Below are 13,087 nucleotides of genomic sequence, written 5' to 3'. Positions count from 1 at the left end.
ATATATATATATATATATATAATAAAGTTTTTAAGCTCAGAATGATTGGCAAATACATTGATTTATTGACATTAGTCCAATGAAGGCAGTAGGACAAAAAAGAAAGCTGATATACAACAATGCATCCTCATTTACATTTAAACCGTGTGACAAAAGCCAGGATTATTCATGCTCTCCTGCATATCTTCCAAAAGCAAATCCTTTCAAAATGGCATTGATGTTGGTCTTGAAGAAGAGAGAAAAATAAAAGGTATTTTTTGTTCTAAAGGATGAACCAGGGTTTTATTGACTCCCTCTTTTGGCCTCGTCGGAGGTATTAAGAGAGCTGCTTGTGGGAGTGAACCATCGTCCATCTGCTCTCAGCCGCGAGAAGTCCAAAAATGACATTTGGTGCTAGCATGTGGATCACACGGGTCACCAAACCATTTTTGTTGTGTGACAAATAGATGCAATTACAATTCAACTTTTCAACATCTACAAGCTGAAACACTAACCTTGTAGTTTTGGTACATCGGTTCGGTTTTTGCTCAAATTATTTAGTGAGAAGCGAAATAAGCATCTGGAGTAAGTTGTTTGCTGATCGAATATTATAGCGCAAATCCAGTGTAGCAAATGTGCGTGGTTAATTATTTGAACCACCTTAATAGAAACTCCTAACTCTTAAACTCCTCTCAACTTTTTGGAGCACAACATTTTTTCATATAATGTTATCAGGAAAATTTCAGTATTGGTACTTGCAACTGCTATCAATACTGGTATCGAGTGCCATACTTGCAGTAAAGTGCAGTCACGGTAGGCAGGTGAGGCTGTGCCTCACCTGAAGTCATGGAAATATAAAAGTTCTAATATATTAAATGTTTTTTATTTATTAAGTGTTAAAGTAATTATTGATTGATGATTTAACTTCACATTTTATAGATATCCTTTTTCGTCCATCCATCCATTATCTGCACCGCTTATCTTCAACATGGTCGCGGGGTTGCCGGAGCTCATCCCAGCTGTCTTCGGGCTTTGGGCAGGGGACAGACACCCTGAACTGGTTGCCAGCCAGTCGCAGGGCAAACAGAGACAGGCCACACACTAGGGACACGTAGGGACAATTTGACGGGCCAATTAACCTGACATGTATGTTTTTGGAATCTGGAAGGAAACCAGAGTGCCCGGAGGAAACCCATGCAAGCACGGGGAGAACATGCCAACCCCAAACAGGAAGGGTGGTAGCTGGATTTGAACCCATGACCTCAGAACGGTGCCAACTCAGTCGGCGTGCCGCATTTATCCGTTTTCAAAATGGTTACATGTTCACATTGTACAGACGCTGCCCGACCTAGGAACAAGTTAGGGTCTGGACAATTGTTCGTAAGTTGAATTTTTTCGTAAGTTGCTTCAGTGCTATATTTTGTATGTTTAAGGTTTATATAAGTATGTTTAAGGCTTGTATAAGTAACCTGTATTGTTTTGTCCTAAAATATAAACATTTCATAAAATAGTATGCTCTATAAAGATAAATATTGTTCAACTTACTTATGGAAGAGGTCCTCCTCTGTGGTAAAAAGTGGCGGAAAAAAAGCGTTCCGACCATTTTCTCAACCGCATCATACTTTCTTATTCTACTTTCATTTCAAAAGAAACGTCTCGCCTCCTCTTTACACTTTACACCAACCATATTGAATGGATGCACAAGATATTAAACAATAAAAAGACCAAAGTACACGTTGTTATGATTACATGCGAAGCAGGAAGTGGAAGTTGGATTTCTTCATCGGGGGGATGCTGGGTGACCTCTCACAGCGCCACGCGGCGGAAAGAAGCACTACAGTACTGTCCTGTACTCGGAAAAAGGTGCACACAATACAAAATCTAAGAGCAAAAAAATGTTCATATCTACAGTTTTGCGTAAGTCAAATGGTCGTAAGTAGGGGAGCGTCTGTATTATGAATATTTATTACACAACTAGTATGTAATGTATTATTGTGCTTGGCATCTGCAGATGCAAAGTGAGTTACACAATTATCTTACCTACCATCAGAGGGCGATAGGGATATCAAGGTTTCTGAATTGGCGCACACCTCAGCCCTACACAATAGAATAGTGATTGTTTTTTGCAAGCTAACAGCAAGTTAAGCCATCCAGTATATTGTTTCACAATGTAAGACTACCTATTTAATGATGCTTTTGTTCAGCATACAGACTTCATTTATAAGTTAAGGCAAAACAATACGACTATTTTTTTTCTCATGTCTACGACTCATGTTATCCTTCGTCGCTCATTTCAACCCTGTTGTAGTCCTTTCGCTTTCACTCTGCGTGAGCCGCTTTACGGCTATTCCTGCGAAATGATGGGCTGGTCCTCATCACCATCTTTGTCTCCTCAATGTTGTTGTGGAACTAGCCTTTTCATTGCATTAGCGCCACTATTTTCTCTGGTGTTTGTGTGGTGTAATTACAGTTACATTTTTTGTCAATATTCGAAATTGCAACACTGACCCAAATAGCAATTTAATAACAATATTTATTTACATACATTTTACGATACATTCATGTAAATACAAATATTTCATTTGGAGTCTTAACCATTAAATATTTTTACATCATAAGCAAATCATTAAAAAAATATATATAATTGTAGTGAATTCAACATTAACGACGAAAAAGAAAAAAAAAGCTTATTCGGTTATCAAACCCCCCCACCCGACTCGCAAACCACTCAAAAGGGTTGTTAAACAATGTTTGGAGTTCTCCAAATTGCTACTGCTGCTAGGCAACATTGGTGTATGTGCTAAAATGCTGCATTGGACTGCTATATTGCAGCATGTCCCAAACAAATACAATGTTGACATAGAGAGGGGTGGGCGCCACCAGGCTGTAATTGCTGAAGACACACAACAGGAAATGGTGCACCTGCGACTGTAGTGTTTAAGGAATACGACCAACCAACCAACCAGTACTATGCCAGGATCTACCAGTACTACCACTGTGATCTACGATCGTGATCCATAAAATGAATCCCCCATGGTTTAAAGCATGCCAAGTAATCATATAAACTGTTACCAGTAATTCATTTATTTTTGATCCGTCAGTGTAGATTCTAGAAAGTGTGGGACAAGATTTGTGAGTGTCAGAGGTTCTGTACTCAATGGGGACATTTAACCCAAGGAGGGAGTTATCTGGGCATTGTGTCCTTTTTCTTTCTCAACAAGCATCTTTGCTCCAGTTAAAACCAGCTTGCATCAACACTTCTTTAAAGGTGGAGTTGTTCATCAGAATGACAAGTGTGAGGGTAACGATTTTGCTGAGGTGTTAATCCATCCCCTCTCTCACAAACGTCCTCTTTATTAGTAAACCAAATTAATGTGTTTTCTGCCCCATTCATTCTAAGAGGAAATTAATCTGGGAGTATTAACTTCTCCGACTGCACTTTAGAGATTCATACGAGGGTTTAAAGGTTCAGTATGTACTGTATACCTCTTCCTACCGCTTTATTGTACCTACGACATATGGCACAAATGGGGAAAAAATAGTGTCAATGAAAGAATACAGGGAGGGGATTGGGTTCTTGAAACACTTATTTGTGAGTCTGAATCAAAAAAACGAAAATGACCTCCACAGCCGCATGAAGGCATGTAGTGCCAAAGGTGCCTTGTAAATAGCCGGCGGTGATGGCGATGACATTTTGTGTGAAGAATTAAGCGTGTGGGCATTTAAAGATTTGTTGTCTTTTGTTTAAGCGAAGACATTCAAATCAGTTGTTGATTGCGCTCGATTTATAAGTAAACTAGCATCATCACCGTACTAAATGATAGTGTTTAAAGTGTTTTGGGAAATTACCAACCGATATGAATAGAATATTTGTAATTTGAAAAATTGAAAAAAATTGAAAGTGCACCCCTCAACCCTACTGAAGATAAGAGGAGCAAAATATGGATGGATGGATGAAAATTTGCCAAATCATAAAATCAAGAACAGGAATATGATTTCCAACTAGGTTTTAAGTTTAGTTACTCAAATAGGTTGCTAATTATAAAAGGATTTACCTTGACATTTGCCATTTTAGCAACTTATAAGCAAAAAAGTTTTTGGGGGGCATGAGCTCTTAGTGTTACATTTGCTATGAACTCAAAAAATAACGAGTAAGTACTAGTGCTGGAAATCCTTGGAAATGCTTGAATTTTAAAGTTTGTTTTTTAAGGTGTAAAAAATGTGGCATGAAGTGCTTGTAAAAGCTTAAAATTGTTACCATGTTTCTTTGTTACTCTAACTCAAAAGACCGCAAATTAAATAAAGAAAAAAAAATAGTCTGCTAAATAATTAGGCTGACTGCTCTCTCGTGGCTTTGCTTTGCCATTGTGTTTCCTCTTCCATTGTGGTGAACTGCAGCTGGCATTAGTTTGTATGGTGTTTGACCTACTGGTGCATGACTGGTTAACACTCTGACTTCACAGTCCCAAGGTCTTGGCTTTGATTCCAAAAACTGACCTCCCTGGTAGAATTTAAATGTTACCCAAGTGCCGTTGCAGGTTTTCACTGTTTTCCACCCACCTTCCAAAAGCACGCATGTCATGTGGATTGGTGGGTCTTTATTTTACCCTTGGTGCCACCAGGCTGTACTTGCCCAAGACACACCACAGAAAGTGTTGCCCCCACGACCCTGGTGGGTAAGGGTTTAATGAACCGTGATGGTTAGGACTATGGATAGTTGTCCATTTTTCTGTGCCCTGCGTTTTGCTTGCAAACAGTCACATTTCTTTGCTCCAAGTATGGGTAGATTTAATTTGACCACACCAATGAAAAATAGAAAAGGTGACTTGGTGAATCTGACCTAATTGTCTCAATGTGCTTTAATAGGGGATAGTTTCCACTTTTGACATGTACATATCTTCTGCTCTTTTGTTTTCCAGTGTGCTGTTTTGTAGTTCACAAACGCTGCCACGAGTTTGTAACCTTTTCCTGTCCTGGAGCTGACAAAGGACCTGATACAGACGTAAGTTGTACTGCTTTTCATTCATGTCATTCATGTCATTATTCTATGATGGCTCACTGTCAGGTCCATTTTAAAGAACAGGAAAGGCTATCCTTGTTTTTCCTGATACACAAATTGTGGCCGATCAAGACAGCATGATGCCTTAATGCTTTCATCATAGTTTCATCATATTTTGAAGTTAATTTGATATAAAGTAACCAAGCTGACATTCTTTAATCAGGCATCACCACCAAAGACTGCATCGGTATAGTCACGTCACAAGATCTTTAGAACTAATGATAAAAGGACTAGGTGACACTCAAGTGTACAATTTTAATTTAACTGGTTTTCCTATGGTACCATCACTAATCAATTCCTGCTTCCAAATAAATTCCTATTGTGAAGAGTGGCAAATCTTCCACAAGTGGTCGACCGACTAAGATTACTTCAAGAGTGCGAAGACAGCTCATCCCGGAGGTTACAAAAGAGCCTCAAAAAACATCCAAGTAACTGCAGGCCTTGGTGGCCTCAGTTCAAGATGGTGTTCATGACTCCACCATAAGAAATACAATGGCCGAAAATGGCAGCGTCCCTAGGAGAAAAACACTGCTATCAAAAGAACACAAAGAGTTGTCTCACGTTTGCCAAAAAGCATCTTCATTATCCTCAACACTTTTGTAGAAACATTCTGTGGACTAATGAGTCAAATACTGAACTTTTTCGAAGGTGTGTAGCCCATTACAGATGTTGTTAACATGGCACACCATTTGACCGGGAAAAAAAAAAAACAATGCTGACAATAAAGGATGGTGGTAGCAGTGTGATGGTCTGGGGCTGCTTTGCTGCCTCAGGACCAGGAAATTTTGCTGTGATGGACGGAATAATGAATTCTGGTGTTTACCAGAAGAACCTGAAGGAGAACATTCGACCATCAGTTTGTGTCCTCAAACTCAAGCGCTCTTTGATTATGCAGCAGGACAATTAGTTAAAAAAAAAAACACCGGCAAGTCCACCTGTGAATGGCTCAAAAAAACTAACTGAAGGTTCTGGAGTGGCCAAGTCAAAGTCCGAATTAGAATCCAATTTAGATGCTGTGGTGAGACCTTAAATGGGCTGTTCATTCTAGAATCCCATCATAGCGTTGTGAAAGACTCGTTTCCAATTATCAAAAACGTCTGAGCTCTCTCATAGCTGCCAAAGGTGGCCCAACTCACTATTAAGTTGAGGGAGCAAATAATTTTTCACATTGGGCCTTATAGTTTTTTTGTGCCTTAATGAATATAATTAACATTTCAAAACTGCAATTTGTACTCACTTGGGTGATATCACACATGTGTGATATTAAAATTGTTTTGATGATCTGAAACCTTAGTGAATGATAAAAATGCAAAAGACACAAAAATCAGGAATTACTTTTTCAACACACTGTATGTTCTTGTCCCCCGAAAGAATTTAAGTGAGGCAAGTGTGGCTGAGGTTTTAGCTGTGCTGGCCATGATACATTGGTAACAATGAAACCAGAACCTGGCTTATTCATCCATGGGGCTTTGAAACGCAAACATGGATTTTGATTAGCTTCCATCCAAGTCATTATGATTCACTCATGCGTCCATCCATCCCTCTATCACACCACAACTCCTGCTCATCGTACTTTAGAATCACACATGCACATGCGTGCACCCAGTCGTGGCCACCCCTTTAACGCACCAGGGGTCGCTGGCCCCAGCGCATGAATGGCGTCTCAGGCAGATGCTTTGATCCATTCGTATGGTGCTAAGAGACAGATGTTGGAATTAGCTTTTGAGTGCAAAGCGCTTTCATTCAGTACATTGTGTAGTGGAGGTGGTAAATAGCGGGTTATTATCTCTCAAGGACCACTCCGGAAGCCGTGACTCACCCATAGAAGACAATGCATGTTTCACAACTACGTTACATGTCCATCAAAAGGCCACTGGCCTTCACAGAGATGGAGTCTCTTACAAATCTTGCCCTGTTGGTTGCATTTCATGTCACTGATAGATTTGGCCTCACCAACTGCAGGGGGGATTAAACTTTGCATGTTACTATTACTTGCAACGGAAAATCCGCTTTCCCACCATCTGTCTTTTGCCCAGATTATGGAGATGGCTACATGGCTTTTTCTGCATGTGTTCGCACATTTGAATCACGAGTCTTGATTCCTTACTGGACATAGTTTAGAAGTATTTCCTAAGGATACAATGCTAAAGGGCAGGCAGGTGAAATAGTGGTTTGAAGGTCTGCTTCACATTACAGACCTTTTTATGATTTTCCTTTACATCTGCCGACTAAACACATGAAATAAACACATGTAAATTCAGTATCAGTCAATAATCCTAAAAAAAGAAAAAAAAAAAAAAAAAAAATATATATATATATATATATATATATATATATATATATATATAATAGTCATATAAAAAACACTGTTCATATCAATATTTTTCTTCACTCGCTAGGGATTTTATCTTCTTGAAATACTGATTAAAAATGTTTGTTATGAAGGAATACAGAAGAGGTAATTTCAAATCATTTCAATCACAGTCATGGGGCTCATGTGCATTTTGTGGAAATGTGGGAGGAAGCCATAGTGTGTACGTGGGTTTTCTCCAGGTACCCCAGCAAGCTCCCAGCAGAAAAAGCCACAATTCAAGCCCAGAAACTCAGAACTGGAAACTTTATAGAGTATTATAAGAAAATTGTTTTTTCAATTTATATGTTTTGTCCCTAATACTATCAAGTGGAAATGCACAATAACATTTTTTCCTACCAATACATGATCAAATCCTGCCTTTAAAGTCCCTTGTTGATAACTGATATATTTTTTCCCTAAATGCTATATTTGAAAACAAAAACATTAATGAAAATACACGCACAATCATTTTTCAATATGTGTCTTAAATTTGATGTTATGTAACAAAAACACATAACTCTGAAAAACATCCAAAAATAGTGTTGGATATAGTAGACTTTAACTTCACTCAATCTTTATGTTGGCAATTTATAATATACAACTATTATTTACAAATTCATGCCAGTGATGTCAAAGAGTACAAAACATTAAAAAAAATGTAAACTTTGTATTTTTGCCGCCTTAATAAAGATGTCTAGTACAGAAAAGTAATACATTTTGTCACAATCAAGACAATCCTCTGCGTACAGTGTTGGCAATTTGGCTGTCAAATCTTAATCAGCGAGTGCACTCAGAGCCTCCAATCTTAATCAAGTTGGCTTTCAAACACAAAAACACGAGCAGGAGTGCAAAAAACCCCAAAACAAAACAACCAAAAAACTCTATAGATAAAGCAGAACTTGCTGCACCCACTAACGTTTAAAAAGCCCATACAATCATGACAGCGCAGTACACATCCTAAAACATGCTCACCACCTCACCACCAATGGTAATGTGTGAACTCCCTGTTTCATCTCGGACATTATGGAAAGGTAAAGCAGAGACAAGTTGTGCTACACCGTACTATTTTCGAAAATCCAAATATTACAATAAGAAACATAAGTAAGTCTGGCCTATATCGGGTATATCACCTATTTCTTCTAGATTGCTGAAGTATTGTCTTCAGTGTTTTATTGTAAATATACCAACCGTTTGTACAAAATCAGACGTCTGACATCACAAACTGCAAGCAGTCGGTGAGGCTCGTGTGTACCTTTATCGCTCTTCAATGATTCATTGGCATACACAGGTCAGACTCTCACGAGCGCTTCTGGTGTATCTACGTAAACAAGTTGAGATCCCTGCAGACCTTTGCTCATCATCACACTCATCATGGATACTGTCAGGCCTTTGATGCTGACCTAATCGGTCAGCCGCAAACGACACCATGGGTGCATATTTCAGTAAGTGGTGGTGGCAAATAAAGATGAGAGCAAACTTAGGCTATCACCTATTTTCTTCACATTTGCTAAGATTTGAAAATTCTAAAAGACTTTGTGATGAACCAGGCTTTTGACAAGTGGGAAGGCTGAACCTCCGAAATAAAAAAACAAAAACAAAGTGCTTCTAAAAGAGGTCCACCTTGGATTTGCAAACACCAGTTAAGATTTTTAAAACATACAGTAAAATAATTATTTGAAACCTGATGACTTGCTGAGGATTGTTATTTTCAACCATACCTGTAAAATAGTTTCATACCTTATCACAGTATAAGCCCTTGAAAATGTTGGCATGAACTTTTTTAAAGTGTTGTGCGGAAAAGTAGGTACCGTTACTTGTTAACTTATTTAAAAAGTGGTTCCGTTACCCCCGGATCACTGACGCCCAAAAGTAGCTTGTTACTGTGAAAGTTACTCTCTACTTACAAATTATGTATACACTTGCGTTGGGGCTGAGCACATAAAAGAAATAGAAGAAAACATGTATACCAACCTGTGGAAGGGGTGAAGCCTTTGTAAAATCTTGTGTAATCTTGAGAGCTTGCACTCAGCTGAGACACTCCATATCCATTTTGTACAGGCTTCAAACCTCTCAGCATATCCTCTTCCATTCCTGAATACTGTCCAAGACTGTGTTTCTTTTTCCCAGGCATAGTGTGTTGCAAAAACAATTTAACAAAATAACAACAATCCTGCACACCTTTATCATAAATTATGTGCTTACCTTTAGCCCATTGGTTGTTTTTTGTATAAGCCATTGTATAAGCCTACCGTTCCTTACTGGTGACACAACAATACTTGTGCTTTGAAGATGACCCCCTGATTTCAGTATTTTATTTTATAGTTGTAAACAAAGCTTAGATATAAGTATATATGGTAAATGAAATGAAATGATCAGCATTTATATAGCGCTTTTCAAGTCAATGACTTCCCAAAGCGCTTAACAATGTGCTCCACATTTCCCAATAGCGGCCTTGCAGCCATGTAAGGCGCTAACCTGCTTATTGGGGGTATTAGGGGTTCAGTGTCTTACCCAAGGACACTTCGACATGTAACATGGACGAGCCGGGATTCGAACTGGGATCCCTTGATCCCAAGACGAGCGCTCTACCTCCTGAGCTACTGCCGCCCCTGCCGTAAAGAGAATATCAGTTGGAAGAAACAATGGTACTCTGTGCTTGAGATTGTGCCACCGCAACTGTATTGAGTTGTGCTTTCGAGGGCCATATAAACATGCCAACTACATCATGATGACACACTTGGTGTGACGCTGGAGGCAGTGCCTCACCTGACATCATGAAAATATATAATCAATAATATATTAAAGTGGTTTTTTTTTCATTTAACTTCACACTATTTGTATTTTCTTTTTTAGAATATCTGATTTGTCACATTATATTATGAATATTTAAAAAATAGAATAAGTGATAGTATTAGCAAACTAACAGCAAGTCAAACCATCCAGTGATCGTTATCCTCGTTGCGTGGACTTTTTTTCATAATTGACTAGAGGATTAACTATTTATTGATGCTATGCTACACTTATGTATTGCTTCCTTGCTGTGCCAAATGAATAAGATGTACTTTCATTTATTTGTGAATCCAACCCCGCCTGACAGAAACGGATCTCATCGCGTGTCACTGTTTTTTAGGGTTTAAAGGCTAGGATTTCTTTTTGAATTGTATATGGGTTTTAATTGATCCCCAGCTATGCAAAATCACACAATTGAGAATATAGTAACCATTTGGAACTGTTTTATAATGTGTCAAAATCATATTTAATCTTTCATGACTCCATGCTTAAGAAAAGTTTCCATCCGTCAATCAAAAGTGACCATGGCTATCTTTGTCCATTGTCAAAGGAGACAGTGTGCTCTCATGGGTGAAAAAAAAAAAAATATAAGAACACAAAAAAAGTGACACTGTGCTCTGCTCAGCTGCAGCCAAATGAGGTCATGTGTAAATCAGCTGCAGTTTGTCACTGTGGTTACCAGAGGCTCACTTTCGCTCCTCAGGCCTGATGCTGCCCATGTTCCAAATATGTCAACAGGGAGCCCAACACGCAATAAATACTGTGCTATTTGTGCTATTCGTCAAGTAAACCTTCTGAAATCCTCTTCTCAAGGTAGCATTTGTCATGTCATGGCGGGATAACGTTGAGCTGAGGAGGTTGAGATGAGATATGACATTCTTCTTCTGCTTTTGTTTGATAGGTAATTCATTTAGTAAACGCCAAAGTCGTCTATTTTTAATTCCTTTAGATTTTTATTAGCCTGACTAATGTAAATCGGATTTTTTTTTCAAAAATGAAACAATTAACACATGTATCTTATACAATGTGTGATTTCATTTATTTACATCCTTTATTCAGTTTGATAACTATATGTAAACTACTTTTTAAATACCAATCTGTGTGTGTGTGTGTGTGTGTGTGTGTGTGTGTGTGTGTGTGTGTATGCAACTTATACGCTCCGAATCGGCTGAACCAATTTTCGTAAATATTTACACATTTGTACTTTAGGCCACTGCGAGTGTCTTCAGCTTGTTTTTGCGTCAAGACACCCCGAATAAGTACCATCAAACCTCTGCTTTTGTGGGCTTTCTAACGCCCTCTGTCGGCCAGACTGTGTACTTCAGCTCCCTACCACCAACCACTCCAAATAGCCGAATCCAATCTTCGACCAGAACCAACACCTTGATCGATGCAAGTGTTTCTTGTGCAATGACAAGCTGTTCTGCTTGCTTTTTAGAATTAAGGTAAGACTTGATTTCATGACACATTCATTCGTTTATTTTTGTCTCTCTTGGTCCCTCATGCAATTTAATTTCACATTGATTACAATGTTTCAGTGAAGTGCGGTCAGGTTGTCATGGAAATCTAAAATTAAGAATATATTAAAACGTTCTATTATTTCTGTTTTGGTTTTCTTTTTCAAAACTGCTGGATCTTCAAATCATACTATGTATATCACGAATAGAGGTTTTGAGTTGTTCCTTGCCCGCATGTTGGTTTAGGATCAGGGAATTGTGTCATTGTAATCCTGTGCAGTCCTTTGAGATATTTTTGTGATTAAGGGCTATATAAATAAATTTGACTTGATGACTGATCTTGGCATCACAATTAAATAAAACAATTATTCATTGATTTCAAAACTTTTTGTGTGTTCTGGATAAATTAATAGAAACAATCTAGCCATAACAATCACTGCCCACCAGGGACATGTGCAGAAGACAGAGATTTTTAAATCAGGTCACTATCCCATGGTCCCAAGAAGTTCCAGTCACCAGTCCACTGTAAATCTAACAATTTCCAATACAAAGGTTGTTTCAAAGGAGTCGTGTGTCTATATTTAGCCACTTTGTCTCAGAGCCATCACAATGCCGGTCTCGACCCATTCATCTCAACAGTGCAGCGGCAGCCCGCAGCAACAGCTGAAAGAGTTTTGTGTAACACTCTCTAGCCCCCACTCTTGAATTATCAAGATACTAAATCGATCTACCTCTGTTTCCATTTTTGCGATGCTACATCTCACAGATACCTTTATGCCCCAGAGAGTTCAGAAGAGCAGAAAAGGCCGTTTCAATTATGAAGCCATCTCTAACTAGCTTCTCGAAGCTTCTCTAACAATTAATTCCTAGCTATGCATTGATGTGTTTACGTAACCATGGACATTTGTAGTAAAAAAATAGTAATTATAATCGAGTGTTTGTGGTAGGTAGTTGTTTCAATGTTCAGCCAATCAATTTACTATTTATGAGGACAAAGGTTTATTATAACTAAAGAAGCTGGTAACGTTGTGATTAAAGCTTTAATATAAAATGACTTCCAATTTCTCTGTTAGGTAAGCAACATTTAATAGCTTTCACTGTATTTTTTATGCAACCAAAATTTACCTTATTTTTTAAAAAGACTGAATTCACTCGGTAAGAGTGATTTTTGACTTTAACTCCCCCAAAAAAGAAGAGTGCAGTCATTTTCCTCTTCAGTTAATTCAATTACGGATCTCCAACTTTAGTGTGCAGTCTGTCTACACTAATTCTTGAGGCACAGAAGAATAATGAAGTCTTGGAGAGTACTTACCAGGGATGTTGACAAAGGCAAAGTTATTCTTGGATATTACAGTCTGCTTAAATGATGTATTTCCTCTCCCTACTAAACTTGTCCCGCCATCCGTTTGCGTTTGACATGTAAACAAGTGTTTAGTTACCGTCTTGTCT

At 38.4% G+C, this 13,087-nt stretch overlaps 1 protein-coding gene across 3 annotated transcripts in view; it reads left to right on the top strand.

Moving 5' to 3' along the window:
• The window catches only part of prkcab (protein kinase C, alpha, b), a 150,893-nt gene that overhangs the window by 45,842 nt on the left and 91,964 nt on the right, over nucleotides 1-13,087 (top strand). For all 3 annotated transcript variants that reach the window (XM_088338837.1, XM_088338828.1, XM_088338845.1), the window contains one exon: nucleotides 4,899-4,981. In XM_088338837.1, the coding sequence (XP_088194963.1) occupies nucleotides 4,899-4,981 (83 nt within the window). The remainder of the gene's footprint in view (nucleotides 1-4,898; nucleotides 4,982-13,087) is intronic.

Source organism: Urocampus carinirostris, chromosome 1, assembly GCF_059441175.1.
Source record: "Urocampus carinirostris isolate Australia breed hairy pipefish chromosome 1, RoL_Ucar_1.0, whole genome shotgun sequence".
NCBI lineage: Eukaryota > Metazoa > Chordata > Actinopteri > Syngnathiformes > Syngnathidae > Urocampus > Urocampus carinirostris.
The sequence above is the reverse complement of the archived record's forward strand: the minus strand, read 5'-3'. Positions and strand labels throughout refer to the sequence as shown.